The 21,329-nt window shown below is 41.6% G+C and overlaps 1 protein-coding gene across 3 annotated transcripts in view; it reads right to left on the bottom strand.

The window, feature by feature from the left end:
• Positions 1 to 328: 328 nt before the first annotated feature.
• The window catches only part of PAFAH1B1 (platelet activating factor acetylhydrolase 1b regulatory subunit 1), a 27,827-nt gene continuing 6,826 nt past the window's right edge, over positions 329 to 21,329 (bottom strand). For all 3 annotated transcript variants that reach the window (XM_085240817.1, XM_085240818.1, XM_085240819.1), the window contains exons 2-11: positions 13,372 to 13,572; positions 11,318 to 11,402; positions 8,936 to 9,010; positions 7,716 to 7,922; positions 5,846 to 6,014; positions 4,675 to 4,777; positions 3,793 to 4,021; positions 2,329 to 2,430; positions 1,570 to 1,726; positions 329 to 948 (exon numbers count right to left, since the gene is read on the bottom strand). In XM_085240817.1, the coding sequence (XP_085096943.1) occupies positions 875 to 948; positions 1,570 to 1,726; positions 2,329 to 2,430; positions 3,793 to 4,021; positions 4,675 to 4,777; positions 5,846 to 6,014; positions 7,716 to 7,922; positions 8,936 to 9,010; positions 11,318 to 11,402; positions 13,372 to 13,403 (1,233 nt within the window). In that variant the 5' untranslated portion in view covers positions 13,404 to 13,572 and the 3' untranslated portion in view covers positions 329 to 874. The remainder of the gene's footprint in view (positions 949 to 1,569; positions 1,727 to 2,328; positions 2,431 to 3,792; positions 4,022 to 4,674; positions 4,778 to 5,845; positions 6,015 to 7,715; positions 7,923 to 8,935; positions 9,011 to 11,317; positions 11,403 to 13,371; positions 13,573 to 21,329) is intronic.

Raw genomic sequence — 21,329 nt, 5'->3', positions numbered from 1 at the left:
CAAACAGCAAGTTGTACCATGGCAGTCATTTGGGAGATTAAGCTCTATTGGAAATCAGATCACTAAATTCTAGTGGGATGGACAACTCCTCCTGGAAGTTTGTCTAGCATTAAAAAAAAAAACCTGAAAAAAAAACCCCCACATTTAAACTTAGTTTAACAGCACAGTTTAACCACCGAATGACCAAATAAAAAATAAATACATTTATCACATCAGCTGCTACTAGGATTTGTTGTCTTATTTCAGGTTTACAGTTAGTCATATAAATATACCAACCCTTGCGTGATAGGAGGCCAAAACAAAGTGTATTCTGTTGATTTGGCAAATGTTTCATGACAAATATTCCAAAGTTTAATTAATTTCCATTAATTACATATAAGGTTCAGAAGATTCTGACTTGCAGCCTTATTATCTAGTACTCTTAGAGAAGATTTATTAAGCACACTTAAGTGATGTTACATAGATACACATTTCTGAAAGAGCCCTACAAAACCTTTCCCAAATGAGGTCACCAATTCAGGCACCAACAGACAGCAGAAAGAAAAACAGGTATAATTATCCGACACAGAACGACACTGTCAACTATTCAGTTAAGTGCCCTATTTCAATCATCAAACTTCTGCCTTCTTAGGTCTGATGTGACCAATGCCAGCCCATGTTCTTAAACCTATGGTACTTCTAGACAACGTATGTAAATTTACAGTATACAATTTGGATTCACCATGCATGAATACTTTGTGTGTAACATTTAATAAGCTCAATCTACATCCAGAATAATTTACATGAAAGGACAATATTTATTTAAACAGAGCTCAATGGGTAACCATGGTATCTGAGTGCATCCAGAGGAGAAAGGGGTCAAATGTGAAATCAATCAACGGCACTCCCACACTTTTACTGTTTGATCTACACTTCCAGTAACCACATATGGTGCCGTCTTGTGGAAATCTGCGAGGAAAGAAAAGGGTACGTTAAGAATGAGTGGAACAGTTTCACTCTCTCTCACTGAATGCCATTACTTCTTCCCCAAAAGCAGTGCCAGCTCAAAGATTAAATCCCAAAGCTCTGCAAGTTTGTAGCTCTGAAGGCAAATTCACTGATGTAGAGTATAAAAAAAATATCTCTCTTTTCAGTTTGGATAGAAGAGGTTTTGTAGAAAGGGGGGAGCTAGCAGCTATCATGATCTGGTAGTGCCAACCTACAATGCCCAGGAATTCAAGTTGAACACTTTTTCCTGGCTTTTACTTTTTCCCCCTTGCTCACAACCCTCCTCCTTTAGGCTAGGAAGTGTCTGTAACACAACACTCCCCAAATCCCTGCACACTCGGCAGTGAAAGCTTCCAGAACACTCTGGCAGTTAGCATCTTTATCTCATATACAACAGTGGCAACAGAAAATTCCAGAACGCCTGAAATTCTGATCTATCCCTATTTGATTAAAATACAGCACAAAACATCATGGGAATCCCAGAACGTGAATGCCCAGCTTGGTCCTCAGCTGGTGAAGATGCAGAAGAACTTGTCTCTCTGGTTCTGTACTTTGAATCTAGTGCTGGGGAACAATACATACCCAAAGAGGTAACAAAGTGTTCGTGCGCATTGAGGGTTTTCATGCATCGTTTGTTCTTGAAGTCCCAGACACGTAGAGTCTTGTCATCAGCACAGCTCAAAATAAACTTTCCCCCAGAATGGAACAGAACGCCACGTACCCAGTTATCATGGCCCACCTTATGCACAAGGAGACATCAGTGAGCAGATGCACGTTTTAAGGTCAAACAGCTTATGCTATGGCAAGCCGAGTAACTCTGTGCCCTTGGCCTGCAGTGACAGCATTTAGCATTCCAAAACTACTGGAATTCAAACTTTATCTTCAGTTTCTATTATTACATGTTTATCAACACTACCAACAATGAGTTCCTGTCCTTGAAGGCAAGCAAACAGGAGTTCCCATGTGATCTGCACTGATTCTCATCCTCACCCCCTGCAATAAGGGCTAGTTCAGTCTGAGCACAGGCTGGAAAACAGCAGCCTGCAGGACCACCACACCGAAAGAACAACGTTTTACTGAAGACAATATGCAGCTGATTACTAGCAAGTTCCTTTCCAAGAAGTACACCACAGTACTCCTGCATTCACACTACGTATTTTGAGATTTACTATTTCTTAGCAACAGAAGCTGAAATACAGAAGCCATTAAAACTATTTCCAGCGCACGTCTCATTTCAATAGCTCTAAATCCTCTTCAAAACAAACATGTAAGACAGTTCACTCCACGAAAGCTGGCGTTACACATGCAGCTATCGCCAAAGAAAAACACCACCAAACTTACAAGTGTCATAAGGCACATGCCAGTGCTGATGTCCCACATCTTGATGGTCTTGTCTCTGGATCCAGACAGCAGAAAAGGCCCAGGCTTACCACTCTTCTTAGTCTACAGAAAAGTATGTTTTCATTATGGCACAGAAAGGGGAAGGAAGGGGAGAAAGCAGATCTTAAGTGCTGCTATTACTTAGAAAAATTAGATTGTACGATAATTAACAGCATATATACACACACAGTACCAAAGCTGGGATTCACAGGCATGCTGTTACTAGTAGTATGGAGAAGAAAAAAAGAAAGGAATTAAACAATCTGTTCAAATAGTTTTATGTCCTGCTGATATACCAAGACAAATGAACTACTCTGAATCCAAGCTTTCCACCTGCAAGACATCTGCTTCAAATATACCAGTAGATACAGTCCGAGTAGAGTCACACATCTCAGAACAAAAGCATATGAAATTCAGACACACCTCTGTGTTGTCATCCTTTACATAAAGTAATGAAGTAAGTTCAACAGTTTCGGTTAGTCCCTACTCTGAAATTATTTCCATTTGTAACCATGCCAAGTAGGAACCAGAGACTCAGTTCCCAGAACCTGAAATCTTTCAACTGTGACGTTATCTTTAAGTTGCTCCTTGCCCAGAGCCAAGCATCACAGCGTGATGTACGCAGCCATCAGACCAGCAGAGGGCAGGAGATGCAGCACATCAGGTAATTACCGCTGCCTGAGGAAGTAAACAGTTGGGATTTACATTTCGTTGTTTTGAATAGAAAGACTGTAAGGATCTTGTAAGGATGCAAGTGAAATTTGACTGAAATAATTTGTTCAGTCCATGAGTAGACAAGTTCCTGCCTCTTTGTTACGGTTTTTTTAAGCTTGACATTACTTTCTTCTACACTGTCATCCTTAAAAGGAAATCTGTGCGAACCTCTGGTAAGCCTTGCTTCAGGAGTTGGCAACCAAGCCAACGTACATCCATGACCATACACATGCAGACTTTTAAGAATGCTTCCTCACATCATTAACTTTGTACACTAGGAAACTGAGGTCAAAGCTTAATTTAGCAGCAGTTTGAATTACACCCAAGGTAGCTTCATTTCTGCATTTTTAACTTGCTGTTCCCCCCCACACACACCTTTCATCGCCAGGTAACGTGAACATTACAAGGATACATTAGCTCAGCTGCCTTCCACATTGCTTCATGGAAGTATGTAGTGCAGTTCAACTCTCAACCTTCTCAGAAACAGAGCCTCTCTCTAAATGTCCCTTTCATTAGTGCACAGGTAGGGCCCTACTGTTAAAACACAAGAGCACAGTGCCTACAAAGCCAAGCTGTGGATTAATGATGCAACAGGTATAAGCAGCAAAAAGGAAAAAACAACCGCCAACACTCAAAACACCTGCCATGCCTGCCAAGTGCTTTGAGAACAAAACTTAGAAGTTACATATTTATGAGCACTGGAAACATTACCTCTGATCCTGTAGCTTCTGATATGGTGGAGTATGAGCTCTCGGGAGCCCAGGAAATGCATTCTACCACATGCTCATGTTCTCGGAGCTCAGCTTTGCATTCCTTTGTTGCTACCACCCAAACACGCACAGTCTGGTCATTAGAACAACTGGCAATTAAGGTGCCATCCTGGTTAGGCCGCACCATGCGCACCCATTCTCTGTGACCCGTGAAAGTCTTCACACAGTAACTATTCAAAACAGAGAAATACAGAATGATATATAAGCACTGCAGTAAAGCTACTACACATGCTTTTGATATCTAAGGACTTGATCTCCTCTCAGAAGTTAAGCTTTAGCAGGCATATCAGTCCTGGCTGATGTACAAGGCTGTAAAGCAGTTCATGGGGAGGAAGCTTGTATGAAAAAAGAACAGTTAAGAGCCAGTAAATACTTTTTAAGGGAGAAAATAGGAGGCTGCTGACATTCCAACTTGTGTTAAATAGGTATTTTAAGAACATACAGATTTACAAATCATTCAGACAGCCTTTACACTCAACCTGGATGGATCAGAGAGACTACTGAATAATGAAACAGACAAAAAAAATCTTCCCGTGTCAAGAAAGATGGCAGATTTCTCCTTCCACTTCTCACAATCCCTTCAAATTTGCTATTAGTCACTAAATTCCTACCTGGTCTTGAGTTAGTGTTATAGCTCCATAGCTCCCAGAAAGATAAAATCAGATACTTTTAACGAGTGGCTACTAAAACCCTGCACTTACTGACTTAATGCAGAACCCTTCCACTGACAACGGTGTCAAGGTGCACGTGGTACATCTCCTATTACAAGTATTTTTCTGAAGGTTTTCTTCAGGCAGTGATGTTCACCCAGAACTGCACTCACCCTGTTTGGACTTCCCACATTTTGATAGTTCTATCCCTCGAGGCAGAAACTATATGATCTCCGTTGGGCATGATGGCTACCGAAGAAACATTATGATCATGGCCTAAAAAGAAAAGCAAACTTTTATTAAGTGCTACTGCAATACTGTAACACTGTACACAGGACCTGCTACTCATTCATCGTGATCAAGAAGCTACAGCAGAAGCCTTTAGTGTGCTTTATGGAATAATCACTGAACGTAAGCCTGAAGTTTTACAGAAGCCATTTATATTTTCAGAAGCCATGCAGCCCAGCCATTGAGCAGCTTCTAGGATTGTTTCAAAAAACATCCTTCAGGTGTTTTAAAGACAATCAGCACCGCAAGCACTGCTTTGTAACAGTTGCCAAACCCAGCAGCTACTTTGACTGCACTCAAATTTACCAGGTAAGTCTGATTACAGTGTTATGATGCCCCACTCAGGTGATGTTTCAACGGAAAAGGTCTTTTTCTTTGGTGTGTGTGCACTTATTCTTACAAAAAATTCTCCAACATTATTACTGCTCATCACTTCTACAAGATGATATTAAAGTGAGATAAGCAGTATAAAAACATTCTTATATTGAGACCATAAAACAACGAGTTGCTGTCAACGACTGAATCCATGTGGTGGTTTTACTTCCCCACTTTTTCCCCCATGGCTTTTGATTCTAATGCAATGATTCTAATACACTCATTTGATACCAGACAAGTCTGAAGCAAAAGACCGTACAGCATACAGAGAACACTTTGTATCCTGTATCCTTCCTGAGTCAGCACTTTCTGGAAACAGAGGGGTGCAGCTGAAGACAGCTTTCCAGTCATTTGACAGTACAGATTGTTATCTAGTAAGCATTTAAATTTCAGCACTCAGCTCCCCTATATTTGCCATTTCATTTCAGTATCATTATGGGGTGCTTCCCCACAGCACTGTGTGTAGCAGATCTGAGATGCTATTTCATTCCACAGACACTGAACATATACTCCATTTTTACAGAACACTTTAAGCATTAAAAATATCCCCTTTCTTTGGAGTAAAACTCTGCTTTATTTCCCTTTCAACATCTGCAGTTTTTCTCATTCATTAAAGCCAGAACACCACAAAACAAAACCACACCTCTACTTTACAGACTGTTAATTTCCTTTAAACCTTACCATGCATAGTTCTGATGCACTCAAAGCCCTGGAAATCCCATAGCTTAATGGTCATATCAGCAGAACAGGAGGCCAACAGTTTGCCAGTGTGGTCAAAAGAAATATCTTGCACAGAGTCTGTATGCCCCTTCAGGGTTCGTTCGAAGTCTCCGGTCTCATAATCCCACACCTGACAAGCAAACAGAAAACCCATTAACAGTAACATATTATTACTCTCTGTATTCTCCAGCCTTACATTTGCACTCTGCAAACCAGTCTGGCACCTTATTCAATAATTAAACAAACAAGAAACAAAGACAGACCTAAAAAAGTCTAATAGCACTGCAAAAAAAAGCACTGTTTTAATATGATCATTACCTATATATCCTACACATCTTTCTGTATTGTTTCCTCAACCCTGGTACACAGTCTGTTTTCAGTTAGTGGGAGAAGCACCTTCAACAACTCCCCCTGCTCCTTTTTTGTAGTTTCAGAAACTACTCACTGCCTCAGAGTCACCAGCAAACACTTGGTCTGCTGCAGGGCAATAACCAGAATATATCAGTTTAGGGATGAGACCCCAAATCACAACTAGGAGTCTGACATACACATATTAGCAAGATTACAGAATTTGGAAAAGCTTAAACAACTGCCTGCAGTTAATAACTGCAAGATAGCATGAGGTCCCATTCCCACCTCTTAATTAAGTTAGTCTTCTACCATCTAATCACAAACAAAAGCCTTTGAAACAAAACAAACTTCTACAGATTGTACTGTGGGCCTCCAAACACAAAATTAGGCACTTCGTTTTTAATTATATCCTGAATAAAACAAAAAAGCCCACCATCAGCAGTGAAAGAATCCATCATCCCCAGCATTTCAATCTCTGGAAATGGAACAGTCAAATTATGCTATGCAGCTAGATTTCAATAGCACAGATATTCATTCACAGGATCCATAAGAGTAAAGAAACAACCAAACTAGTCAGGCTCCTCCAAACCATCCAACAAGCAGAGAGCTGTCTCTGCTGCAGAGGACCCAGTCTGGTTGAAGAAGAAGAAGAAAAGACTGTGCTGCCTATCTGCCACAGAAACAATGGCATAAGAGTTTCTCCTTAACTGTGTCTGATTCCACTTTCTAAGCCTTCTCCAGCAGGCAGTCACTGTCAGAACAACTCACATTTCTAAGCACATTACTTCCAACACTTTCCAACCTTTGTCAGGACAACATTTTTCCAAAGAGTTTTCAAACAGCACAGATGGCAATTTCTCTTAAACAGTGACATTCACAGAGCAACAAAATGCACAATTACATCTTTACTCGGTGCTAAAATGAGAAATCACTTGCCTACCACAATAAATCTGTTCTTGTCATTGTACACTGCAATGAAGGTGCGTGAAGATCATTTAGAACTACTGAAAGTCTCTCCTAAAACTCACAGCAACTTCACGGGGCCTGCATGTGCCACTTAAAATAAATGGGAAGAACCATTCTTCAGTTAAGGACACAGCTGCACAACCACTCTACCTAGGCCTTAGATGACTTGAGGAGACTGTCTTCCTCCCTCCCATGTCTGGATGCTCTCTGTGCCACTTTCTCTTACTGAGCAGTCAAAATGCATTCCCCCACCATTCATTGTGCCAGTCCCTAATCCACAGTAGCTCAAGTATTTTCAAGTGTAGTAAAACATACTTGCAGATAGTAACTGAACCAGCATAAAACCAAAATTCATATATTACACCAGGAATCATATTTGAAATAACTGTCCCTAGTGAAGCTAAAGCAGAATCCGAAGCCATCTTTCATCAGTACAACACACATTCACCATGAAATACTGGTGCTACATACTGCTACATACTGCTTCGTTTAACTTTCTCCAGCAAGTACATACCTTTATTGTGGCATCCTCTGAAGCAGAAACCATTACACTGAAAACCGGATGGAAAATTACTCGAGTGACAGGACTCCTGTGTCCACTCAAAGCATACTTCTCTGGAGGACGAGGGATCCACTCCTTAGGGTCTCGTTTCTGACCAAGAGGTCCACCTGATGTAAATTCTTCCTTAGCTTCATTCAGCTTCGATTCTAATTCCATTACCTAAGTTTATGGATTTTAAAGAGACCATTTATGTACAGCCTTACACCAAGACGTAAGCCATCTATAGTCATTAGTGCCCCAAACACTAACAAGCTTCCAAATTCACAGTTTAGCCCAGGCTGCACAGATCCAAACAACTAACAAGCTATAGAGCTGATATTTCTGAATTAAAAAAAACACACCTAAATTAAGCACTTATTCTCCTCCAACTGCCCAAACCTCTGGCAAGAAAAAAAAATTCCACCAAAACTTATCACCTAAATACTGTGCAAAGATGTACAAGCAACTGACTCAAAAGGGACAGGGCTTTTGTGTGTGCTTCTTGCTTATTTGGCACTTCTGATGAACTACTGAGGGCATTTTTGTTAACAAAAACACATCCTACTACTGCAATTTGCTTTTCTGTGTCCCTGAGATGGTGTGTGTGTGTTAACTAACAGCAGAGAAACTGAACACATGATACAATCTTACATATACTGACCTCTATAATAGATAGGCCATTACTGTTGGTACACTTTGATTTTTAAGGCTTTTAATGCCCTCCAGAGCCACTGAAGCATTACTAAAAAGAGTTTTGTACCATCCCTTTGCAGAAGAATCACATGCTGTAGCGCACTGGAGTTGATGGTTTCTTCCCTTTAATGTAATGGCCAAAGACATCAGCAGCATGGGTTACTTCTAACCGAGTTAAGCCTTCTGGAGACAGTTATTCAGTCTTTCCATTCACAGACTGCCTTAGGGCACATCTTTCCTTCTCCGCCTCAAATTGTACATACAACCCATAAACTGAAGTAAATAAATGTTCTTAAGAAATTGAGAGGATGTTTCTGCTAGCACTAAGATGGACAAAGACTTTCTGCAACAGGGACATAGCTATTTTCCCTGCTCAAGTCATGCAAATTAATCTTTTCCTTCCTGAGAAGGAAAAAAAAACGTAACATTCTGTTCCCTGATGAATGTTCACTCTCGGTTATAACTTTTGATACAAGTAAATCTACCAGATCTCTACTTACCTTCTTTTGTAATCTTATAACCGATGTCCATTTTTTCTCCAGAAGTCCGGCATACTTCTTATCTAACTCTTCATTCTGGGTAGGAGTGTTTAAAGAAATCAGTAAGTTATACATCCAAAGCCTCTGCAAGTTCCTCCAAAAGCAACATAAGCAGCGTGTTTCACAGAAAAATCAAACAGAAGACTATGATCAGTTTTATTAACAAAAGAGAACAACTGTACTTCAAGTTTTAATAAACCACAGTTTACACACAGGGAAAAGAAGAAACATTAAAATACATATATTTAATTAAAGATACTGCAGTAACACTGCAAAGACAATCCCAAAAACTAGAATTAGCCATCAGTATCTGAAAGCTTTTAATTCTATGTGCTCTGCATATCTGAGAAAATTGTGTCCCATTTTACTTTGTTTTTTTTCCTCCTGCACACACTGACAGCAAGGACCGAGGCATACAGGACTGGATATCACTTTCTCCAACAGTCTTCTGTTCCTCATCCATCAACTGGAGCAGTAGGAACTAGTGAACAACCCACACAGCCCAGACTGAGCTCACGCAGTACTGTTAGCACAGCGCCTTTCTTCCAGGGAAACGCACCTGGCTTGAGAGCAGCAGCCAACATCCAGAGGACAATTCAGCCCAACTAATTTAGAACTATTTTTGAAAACGTGATCATAGTTAACTTCAAATAACAGCTGTGACATTGCAGTTTTGTGCAGAGCCCTCAGCCAATCTGAAGTTTGCTCCGCAGCATCGCTACACCCCACAGCAGCCCCACGGCCCCAGCCCAGCAGCACCCCACATCTTGGGAAGATCAGCGCTCCTTTTCTATCTCTAATGAACCGCTAATGATGCATAATTTTCATCCTCTAAATATTTTCCTCCTTTGGGCTTCAGGGAGTAACTGAGGAGCAAGTGAGCAACCAATGTTCCAGCAAAAGGCTGCTTCTCTTTGCTTCTTGTCATTTTAGTACCATCTCATCTAATTCAGATCTTTCTTCTGAGAATGTCACACACAACTTTAAACAACTGCCTTTTTTTTTTTTTTTTAATCAAAATAGGACAACCTAGCCTGTTTAGATTGCCTTTTTAACCTCTGGGAAGATTTAATTAGGTTGATAGATATGAGCAAATCTGGGAATGGTATTAGGAGTTTAGATGTTAGGTATCCCAATTTGTAATCTCTACTTACTTACTACATACTTGGAAGCAGATTTTGCTGCTATAAGATGTTATACTTCAACAAAGGATTTTGGGAAAAGAACACCACAGTAATTCCAACAAAGAAAAGGCTCTATTAAGGATCATCTCATCAAGTTCACTACTCAACCCAACTATCTCCATTGTAGAAGCAAGCTACAATGAAATACAAGCCTCTAGTAAATGACAAGTTTAAAAATTAAACTGTAGGAAATGACTGGTCCATGTCACCAGCACCTCTCTAGCCTGACAGAGAACTGCTTAACAGAAACTGGTCAGACCCGCTAACTTTTAGCCTCGCCCTCCTACTACATCATTAACCAACCAGTATGCACGCAGAGTCACAGGTAATGGTTTAACTACTGACCCAAATGCAGTCACAAAACAGACAAGGTCTTTTCCACTTTCAACAAAGTACAAACCCTCTCACTCAAAGCAAGGTCAGCTGGAACTGCTCAGGACACGTCCACACACCTATTGAATACTTCTAGGGACCAACTCCACAACATCTGAACCTGTTCCACTGTTCAGTCAAAAGGTTTTGTTTTTAAAGTTTCACACTAAATTCAGGTGGAATTGCTATGTTTCAATTTCTGCCCACTGGCTCTTGTTCTGTCACCGAGCAGAGCCTCGTTCTGTTTTCTTTACACCCTCTTATCAGGTATTTACAAACAACATAAGATATCCCTTGAGCCTCCTCTTCTCTAGGCTGAACAGCCCCAGCTCTTCCAGCCAGTATCTTCCTTGTCTTTTACTGGACTCACTTCAGTAACTCCATGTCTTTTTTTTTTTTTTTTTTTTTCTTTTTAATACAGTCTTTATCATCTTCCTTATACCTTCACATTCCCTTTCATTAACTTTGCTTTCCTGCAGCTTTCATCTTGAAAGATCTAGGCCCTCCCAGGATCACTGTACAAACCAGTGGTAGCTAGAGAGAAAGTAAGATTAAGTCTATGCCTCAGTCATAGATAAAGACTTTTATTCAAAACTCTTTAAGCCATCTGATAATTGTGTTTTAATTGTACTGTGAGACAATAAGCTATGCAGGTGTACCACCTCCAGTACTAACTGCATGTGCTAATAGGTAGATAACAGGCATACATATTCACAACAAAAGCAAATGCTATAAAATTATGAACTCTTTACTTAAAATATACACATAGAATTTTGTTTGAACTCACCACATCTAACTCAGCTTCCTTTTTAAAAACCGAATATGCCTCTTCATAGCCATTAGAGCGAAGGTAATCTGCTATTGCTCGATTTCTAAAAAACACAGAACCAAAAACACAATCATTAGCATGTTAGTTCTGAATAAGAGGATTGGTTCAGGGCTTTTTGTTGAATTGTACCACCTCCTGTCAACACCCAGGATGATCAGGCTTGTAACAAGCCCAGGCAAACTCTAAGAATACATTTGGTAAACATTTTGTATCATGACAAATAGCAAGGCGCTCACTTCTTAGAATACATAGTCCTTGTTTTAGATTTGAGAAGAAAAAAGGTTATTTTTTTTGTTATCAAACATTGGAGTAGCATGAACATACTTATCAATCTGTACGGCACAAAATCCAACAGGAGACACAGAAAATAACTACATGCACATATGAGATGGGGGCTTTATCTCTGAAAGAAGACTGCATTGAGAAGAACAGTCTGCAGTACTTAAAAGCATTGACTGAATTCTACACTTCAGTGAAATCTGAACGCTCTGCTTAAGAAAACAAGCCTTAGCTTTGTTTTTCAGAAGGATACAGTAATTTTAGTTAGATTACAGGGAAGGATACCCCATGTGACCAAAACATACAGTGCTTCCAATTTTACATTTTTGTTCAAAACACTCTTCTGTGACCAAAGATTATTACTGAACTAATGTGTCTTGGACCCTTCCTTCGAGATAACATGCATTTGGTTTAGACCTACTCATAATGTGAAAGAACAGTTTCAATACTGCTTGTTGGAGTCTTAGAGTAGTCATCATCTGCCAGTTTGTTTTTTTACAATAAGACTTTAGGAAAGGCTGCAGGCACTGAGCAGACAGCCGAGGTCCCATCCACCCCCAGCTGTTCTGAGCGTGGGTACACACGTGTACACAGTGAGCACTGCAGTGACTACAGGATTTACATAAACCAACACAAAAACTTCTTAAATACAAAAATCAGGATGTCATCTATGTAAGGCATTCAGTTAAAAAAATAAACCTCTTTGGTAGCTGAAGTAAAAAGCAATAATGGCAGTGCTTCTACAGGAATAAAAAGGCTACTTCTAATTCCAAATCAAGATGTATTCCACTTCACACAAATTCTGAATTATAGAAAGGAATATCAAGCTACGGTGAAAGAGACAGGCCAAGTCCTCAGCGACTGAAATGCAACCATCCCTTCACGGCTCCCCAGCAACCCCACCACAGCTCAGCCCTCCACATAATGACTTGTCACTTGCGCTTTATTAACAGTGTGGGACACGTTCCCAGAGGCACTGCTCTGCTCCTGGTTCTCAGCACTACATTCCCCATAACACACCGCATGCAGAGGAAGGCCATTGCACAGCAGGCAGACCAGGGCACAGGCTCTGGCAAGCATCTCAAAACAGGCATTTTACATCTGTGTTGAAGCACACAGCAAAGAGATCTGGAAAAGTAGAACACTTAAATATTTGGTACACATTGTGGTCAATGCTGCACTGCAATTGATTTTTCTTCTGAGAAGAATTGCTTTTCACTGGAAAATTCTTCCCGCAGCTTTAATCACATTCTTCTTTCTTATCTCCTACACAAATCCAGCCTCCCCTCAGACACTCAGCCCTGTGACCTCAAGTAAAAGTTTCCCATTTATTCCCATAAGCAAAATACATGAGAACAGCGTTGCCTTCTTCTGCAGAAGCAATCACAGTCTGTCATTCCCCATTTTTATTTACAAAGTTCACAACAACCACCCCATTTATTTAACACTCTTCGAAGTGTTGCACAAGAACTTCAGATAATTGATAAATAATTGTAATCATGAATGTGTTTAAACCCCAGAGCTTATTCAAATAGAAGATTTTGAAGATAACTTGTAACTAACTTAAGAAGCTGTATTCAGACAGCACAAGAGACACAAAAGCTAAATGATACAGGTCTGTATGTTTATGAATAAAATCAAACCACAATCTCTAAGTAAATACAGTTGAAAATGAAAATTATTAGCTCAAGGTTAATGAATATAAGATAAACATAGAAATAACTGTTTCTTACAGTTCATCTCGTTGCCTCTGTGAGAGCACCATTGTGGCTGTGATGTCAGGTTAGTGTGTGTCAGGTTAATGTCTTCCCAAGATCTGAAGCCTTAGGATCCACAATTCAGTCTGCCACAGTGGCTCAAAGCACAATTGTTTCTCCAGATGGGAAATCCAACAGAAAAACCTGGAGGCATTCAACACAGAAGATTCAATCCATCTAGAAGGAAGAGAAAGAGATATTGTTAATTTATTTTAAATAAGCATTCAGTCATTCTGAGCTGACGAGCAGATTTATGTACCAAGATCACATCACCACTCTGGACAGAATAGAACAACTTTATCTGTAACTACAATTTTATTTTGGAAGCCTGAATTCTGCCCCCACAGCACATTTCCAGTCTGGAGACACTTGTACACATTCTCTATTCCTCCTCTTCCTAGCACTGCTGCTTCAAGAAACATGGAGCTGAAGGAGTTACCTTCACACACAGCCCAGTCCCAGGCTGTCTACCTTAAATAACAGGCTTGTTGTCTCACTAGTCCTATCCCCCATCTCCCCATCCTCCATCCTTGCACAAGATTTTTATTGTTTGAAGATCTATGGCTTCACCAAACTGTGCTCAGCGAGGTTTATTTCAGTTAAGTTTCAACACGCTCTCATATCTTCCAGCTTAGTGGTAGAGTTTAAGCAAAAAGAAGCAGATGCCACAAGGGACGAAGGGAAGCACTATGGCACACTCAGCTCATAACCAGCACCGTCAGCACGCTCTGCTCCTGCTGCAGCTCAGCTGTGGCATTATGCTAGGTCTGGGATTCACCCAAACAGTGCCCTTAAAGAATACAGATATAACTCAGCACCTGAACCTTCCAGGGAGATTATTACACTTATTAAACAAATTACTTTTTCTATCCTATCAGCACCACCTGAAAAAGTTCCAAATAACACCATTCTGAAGAGACAATAGCTGCCTCCTTCTCAGTCATGTGCTGACAGAGTTTAACTCTATACGTTAAATCTAACCCTTATTTGGGGTACATCAGATTTGTAAGAATCTTCAGCATTAACAGAGCAGTGCAATTTTTACAACACCAAGTTCAGAACCAGTCAGAAATCAGCCTTTCTTTAATTACCTATTTCTGCCCCACTTATTATCTTATTCAGTAATAAACAATCTTAACAAGAGCTACTACTAAGGACATTAACTATTCTCAGTGTGCAAACGGCCTCTGTTGGACAGCAGTACCTCAGTCCAGGAGACAGCAATAAAAGCACTTGAGCAGCTCTGCCTCCTGGTGCTGCACTGCAGGTACTCTTTCGTAAGAAGCACCATTATGAAAAATGCTGAAGCGGGCACTTCCTGCACACCGGACAAGAAGCTGCACAGAACATTTACCAAAGCTGCTAAGCAAGTCTCACCAACCGACTTCTACCAATGAGACAGAGTGAAAGCAACAGCATACAAAGACTTCAGGAAGAAGTTGGTGGGTCTGTAACCTTTCTGCCAAAAAACACATTCCCACTTTCTCTCCCTTGCTGTTTCCCATACAGGTAAGAGGCCTACTTTAAACTTCAGATTTTTAAATAATACATAAAATACTCAGTTTATGTCATTCATGTCTACTTATCCACCGCAGCAGATCAGCAGTTGGTTTCTAAACCTATCTGGGCTCCATGGTGTGTTTCAAAAGCGCAGCTGTGAGCTGTACGTGCTGCACCTTGCTGCTGGATTCCCCACACCAGGTGCTGTCATCACAGAAACGCACCACGAGCTGTTAGGGCAGCAGCTCTCCCTAATTAGCTTAACACCTTCCCTAATAGCTACTTCAGAAACAATCCAGCTGAAAGCCAATAGCACATGTTCCATCCTTTCAGACAAGGGAAGCAAGCAGTTCTCATTCTCTGATCCCACCTCCTGACAGGTAACAGACAACTGCTCTTCACAGATGCATCAAGGCAGGAGTGCAGAATATAAAGTAAGGGAAATTTAGTTTTATATAGGTGAAATAATATATTGACATGATCAGAAAAAAGTGCCCTCTAGAGGGCAATGCTGCAATAAATTTAAGTGCTAGGAAAAAAAAAGGCTCATAATGGCTGATCTCTGCACTTCAGTACGAACGAAGCAACGCTGTGACAAACCTGCTGGGGGGAGCAGCACAGACAACCGCCTCCCCAGAAGCACACAGCAGAACACAAGCTGTGAACTTCCAGAAACTGCTCGTAGCATTACAACTGCAGTAAAATCACAGCATCAAAAACAAAGGGTTTCTGCATTGTGAACTGTCTCAGCATCAAATGTAGTAACAGTGGCACAATAACTGGTAAAAATAATACACCAATATTTTGTCAGTGCCTCGAGGAGACACACCTCTAGCTCACATCTAGCAATACCAACTAGGTTGCACAGTGGTCCTTGATCCACCATCCAGCTAACAAATGTGTTTCTGTCCTTCAGTAACGGAACCCTAAACTCTCCCTCCTATATCCCCAACTGCTGTCCCACTCCAACTCCTGACTGCAGCCCCTTCCCATGTGCTCCCAACACGTGCTGTGCTGCAGCCTTATGGGCTGCTGACAGTGACAGCTCTGCCCACCTTCCTCTGCTCACTGTGTCACTCTGGATGCTGAGAAGCAGCTTCCTAACACCCGGGCACACTTTCCTCTGCCCACAGCTGCTATAATTGCACAAGAACTCCAGTGATCACACACATTCCTGCAGTAGCAAAGCTACTTTATGAAGGTATGCTAACACCATCCCACATTTCAGCAGTCAGTCCAGACATAAACAGGCATGGGAATTTGGTTGCCAGTCTAAAATAATTCAAACACAGGCTGAGGAATTAGTGGCAATATGTAGAGGTTGGATCCTACACTTTGCTGCCTCCCAAGAAAAAGGCAAAGTGTGAGTGCTTCACCAACACCTGCACTTCTACAGGCCTTGTGGAGCAGTGGAGAAGCATTATCAAAAGCTTCCAGAAGCAGGATCCTCTCATTCTGAGCTACAGATAGCCAATACTTGCAGGAAAACCACCACGAGCTGGCCGCCATCTTCATTCCCTCAGTAGCAGTGTAAGGTCACAGCACTCAAGGCCTGAGTCCTATAAAACGCCGATAAACCACTGTGCACATCTTTTACCATTGAAGCAACAAGGAATTTGAAGGAGGAAACTTTCTGGAATGTAAGAAAAGCTGCTTTTATTCCCCACTAGTGAACAATATGAACTACCAGCCATGGGAAACCAAGCTGACACCTGGCTTTCTTTGGAAGCTGAACTGCAGCGACAGCGCTTCAACTCTTCACAGCAGCTGCCTTGTGAAGGGCTTGTCCTTCGGGGAGCACTGGAACTCCCTGACACTGAAAGGGAAATCATCCGGCAATCAACGCAGCTGAATATTAATACATGCAAAATCCTTTCATGAAAAGTAACTTCCAAACTCCAGCATGGTGTGAAAAGCAGCAACATGGCCTAGTCACAAGTTTGCCAAAGTAAAAGTAAAAATCACAGCTTGTTTGCCTCCAGGTGAGTTTTATTACCAGCTGGGGCAAACACCTGAAGGGCTCCTGGCCTCCACCCCCAGGTTCAGCCCCCTACAGCTTCCAAGTGACAGCTGCTTCATCTGCTCAATCTCAGAATCCAGAAGATGTCTTGAATGCAGCATTAATTCACTTTGTTCAAACCAATGCTGCTCAATCACAGCATTTCTCTGTAAATTTGAGAGCCTAGAGAAAAAGCAAACTGCAGTCTGTTGAACACCGACTATTCAGAAAGCAGACTTTTTCTTCGGAAGGCAAGCAGCACATCAAGCAACCTTCATGTGGATGCACTTCTTACTCGCCTTAGCTGAGCCCTCAGCATGACACGGCTCTGTAGCAGTGTGATGATGCAGTCTTCATACAAAAATAGATGATGGTGCAGACATCTGCAAGTACCAGAAGTACGCCACGCAAGGAAAGAGGTCATACTTATTTGTTCAGAAGTTACCACCCTGATGGAAACGTACCTCTTTTAAAAACAGCAGAGGATGGACAAATGTTGTCCACGTGCACTGCCTCCTCACTCGGCCAGCGAGGGCTCTGACACACAGCTTGGTGGAGCAAGACTAACCAGTCCTCCTCCACCTATCGAGGTTTGCAGTCACTGCCGCATCACACACATCCCTGCAAACAGCCCTGGTAGTGAGAAACAAATGCTCAACAGAGAAATCTTGGGAAAAACCTATTCCTTGTGTCTTGCCTGACATCAGTGATCCACGGGACCAATAATTTGCTGTGAATGAGGTGGTGTCAAGACAAAGCCAAATCTTTCTCAAAAGAAAAGATTTCTTTTTAATTTGTTCTGTATTATTCAGTACAGGAAAAAGACGCCTGAGCCTAATACAGCCATCCATGGAGTAATAACTACTAATTAAATGCAAAACAGGATGTGCCTCGTATTAATATCCCCACCTATAGTGCAAAAAAGTTTTACTTCCTAACTTAAGAACCTTCTGATTCCATATTGACAGTCTGCATATAAAAAAAAAGCATTGAGAAAAAAAATCACTTGCAGGCAAAGGACTGTCACAAAGCCCCCATTTGTGATAAATCCTGTCATTAAATAACAAATCATGGCCCGTGATATGATCTACTTCACAAAGCCACAAAAACTAAACAAAACTGTTGAAGCACGCTTGAATACTTTGTTTTTTTAAAATGAAAACCAGTCCCTTCTCTTACATTCAATTACTGAAACAGTGTTTCTGGACTTTTACTGACCCCTGCCTTTAAATACTGCATAGATTAGTTACTTCCCAAGCTTTGTTATTTTCCCTGTTTCACCTAAATCATTGGTTTTAGTTGTTACATCTTTGCTGAGGAATCCTAGTAACTCAGCGCTCCACCTTTTATCTGAAGGTTCTCTCAGTGTGGCAGGGCACCATTCAGTCTCCCAAAGTATCGCAGCGTTACACTATGACAAAACTGGAGTTACAAACACAGAGGTCAAGGAAGTCACGGACGGGGGCTGCTCTGCCGCTGTGTGCAGGGGGAGGGCTCAGGAAGCCCTTCCAATGCACGCAATTCAGAAATGCATCGCAAGACATTTATGTACAGAGATCAAACAAACTACAACCAACCTTATCATCCTCCTCCGTTATTGCATCAGCAAGGTCAGCTCAAAGCTCTCCACTGCCCTTCCTTTCCTTCCAGTAAGCACGACAAAGCAGTGCAATGCCTCGACTGACTAACAATACCCATTTCTGCTCTTCAGAACAGTTTATAGTAAAAGTTACTCCAGATTGAGATATGATCCACCTACGCTACAGGTTAGCAATGAGGAAAAGCAAATGTTTAACTTAGAAACAGCATATATAGCCATATAAATAAAAAATACACAAATAGCAAATAACTGCTCTCCAACTCATCTTCTATTCTGGGTGTACGCTTGCTTTGCTACACTCAGTGGAGCCTCTGAGGTACAAGCAAGACCCAAACCCAGGGCAGGCCCAGCCATCCCACACAGCACCCAGCTTTGTCAGCTCCTACACAGACCTTAACTGGTGCTGGCGGGCAGGCAGCAGGGAAGTTAACCCAACTTCACCCCAAACCAGCATTCCTTGCATACATTTGTAGGACGTAACCAGGTTTGTTAAGACTCCTCAGCACAGTAGCAAAGAGTAACACAGAGAGAAACCTATTATAAGGCCTTTTTAACATTCAGAAGAGCAATTTCATGGGCTTCTGCCACAGCCCAAGTCCCTCTGAGCCCAGGCCACAGCTCCCATCATCACAGTCCCATCCGCAACCCCTGAACTCCAGGTTTAATGTCCTTACCAGGCTGGTAATTTAACTGCTGGAGCCCACAGAAACATTGCTTACTAGCTACAAAAAAACAATCAGCCTTAACACATTCATAAACACTTCCATTTCCTGTAATTCCCACGTGCACATTCATCCCTCCTGTATTTTATGGATTCTCTCCCATCCACTTCTGATCCTGTCCAAGTCAAACCACACAGCTGCTCCTCTGCTCTAGCAGTGTGCCCCAGCTGGCCCTACTGCTGTCTGCACCACAGCAACAGCTGCTGCTGCCCGGCTGGGGCTGCACACCCTGGTCCATGTCCGGAGCTCCCCGGGAAACTTCAAAATAAATGACATTTTTGTGGTTTTAATGACCATTGCTTAGGCTCTGTGAACAGACTTCCCCACAAAAACACAAGCTATATATACCAAACACATAACTGTAGCTCATTAAATCTGAAATTAAAAGAGCTAGATGACATAAATTATAGACAGAATGTAGCATCAGATACAAAGCAGGCCAACACTTTTCCAACTCGTAGAAGCGGCACTGGGCCTCAGAAACAGGATTTCATTTTCCCCACAGTTTGCAGAAGCCTAATATCCTAACAAACTCAAAGACACACACACACATATATAAAAAAATATATATATTTTAAAGTAATCTACACAAAGATTTCTTTGAGGGAGGCAGATCTGCAGTCACGCTCCCAGTGGCAGGCTGAGAGGCCACACGGTAAGCAGTGCTGGGCAGGAAGGTGCACAAGTCACTGTGAACAACCATGTGGGATCGTGGTTACATTATGAAATCAATTACAGAGTTTCAGATTATTCCCATTTAAATGATTGCACATTACAGCTTCAACATGAAGCAGTTCCAACACTGTAAAACTTGGGCCAGCCTGATGCCCAGCTCTCGTGCTGTCCTCAGAAGGTCTTCTTCTCTGCCTGCGAGGAAACGCCTCTCCTTCTCTCCTCAGCTTCTTACTGTATCTGAACTCTGCTTTGTGCGGCTCGCTTCCTCTTTCTGGGTAATCCTTCAATCCCAGTGAAAGCCAAATCCCTTACGGAGGAGTAGTGGAGATCAGAACCACCAAAAGACTAATTTACTTAATATCAGATATAAATTTGATTGTCCTTCCAAGTTGGGACCACCGCTCTGCCCATGAATGCAGCAGCCACTCTCCTTGCAGTGCCACTTGTTACAGGTGCCACATCAGATCCCAGCAAACTTTTTCAACAGTGTATCTTGTTTCAAAACATATTAACAAGAGCTGTTAAGCGGTTATTTGCTGGCCATTAGTTACAATCCCTTCAGGGAGAACTAGATTAACAGTTGGATACACTGCTGGACCCCATGAAGCACACAACACTTTTTTAATCTAGATTAATTGACTGATTTTTTTTCTAAAACCAAAAAGCTGCTTTATGAACCCCAGCCACAGAATATTTCTCATGATAAACTCTAGAAACAGATTCCACACAAGCTGCCATTTAAAGCTGATATAACTAGAAGTGAAGGAATATTCATACTTCTTGGGCATAATAATTATGACCTAAAAAAGGTTTCTTAGAAATCTGTCTATCTCTTGATAGGAAAGGAAAACATAACGTACCATACCAAGCATCCAGTTCCCTCTTGCCCCGTAACTCTCACTGCACCAGTCACAGCAGAACAGCACACACACAGTGCTATCACAACAGCCATAGAGCTGCTCTTCCAGTGTGGCAAACACACCTTACTGTACGCAATGTTAGAGGCCAGCAAGGATGAGCACAGGAATACAAAAAAGCAGCTCAGTTATCAGCTGGCCTCATATTTTCTCTACTTTTCACCCAACATCTGCATAGCCAGTTCAGCATGCCATGGCAGTAATTGCAAAGAATTATTTCACAAAGTGAGATTTAAACCCGTATTATCCCTCCAGTGCAAACCTGGCAGGCTGGGAGGTCGGACAGGGCGGTGACACGGCTGTGCGGGGGGATGAGGGCACAAAGTATTCCAATGGGCATTTCAAGCTGCTATCCCAAACTCGTTTGGAGAAACTCACAGCTCCTATCACGGCTTATCTGGATGACTCCAGCAAAAAGTATTTGTGAAAATGAATTTTGTTTGGTCAAGTGATGCAGACACTGTTTGGGTAACAGCACCAGAACGCTCTACTTAAGCTATTTTGTCTAAGCTGCTGAGAAA

This window comes from Meleagris gallopavo, chromosome 21 (genome assembly GCF_905368555.1).
Source record: "Meleagris gallopavo chromosome 21, MGAL_WU_HG_1.1, whole genome shotgun sequence".
NCBI lineage: Eukaryota > Metazoa > Chordata > Aves > Galliformes > Phasianidae > Meleagris > Meleagris gallopavo.
The sequence above is the reverse complement of the archived record's forward strand: the minus strand, read 5'-3'. Positions and strand labels throughout refer to the sequence as shown.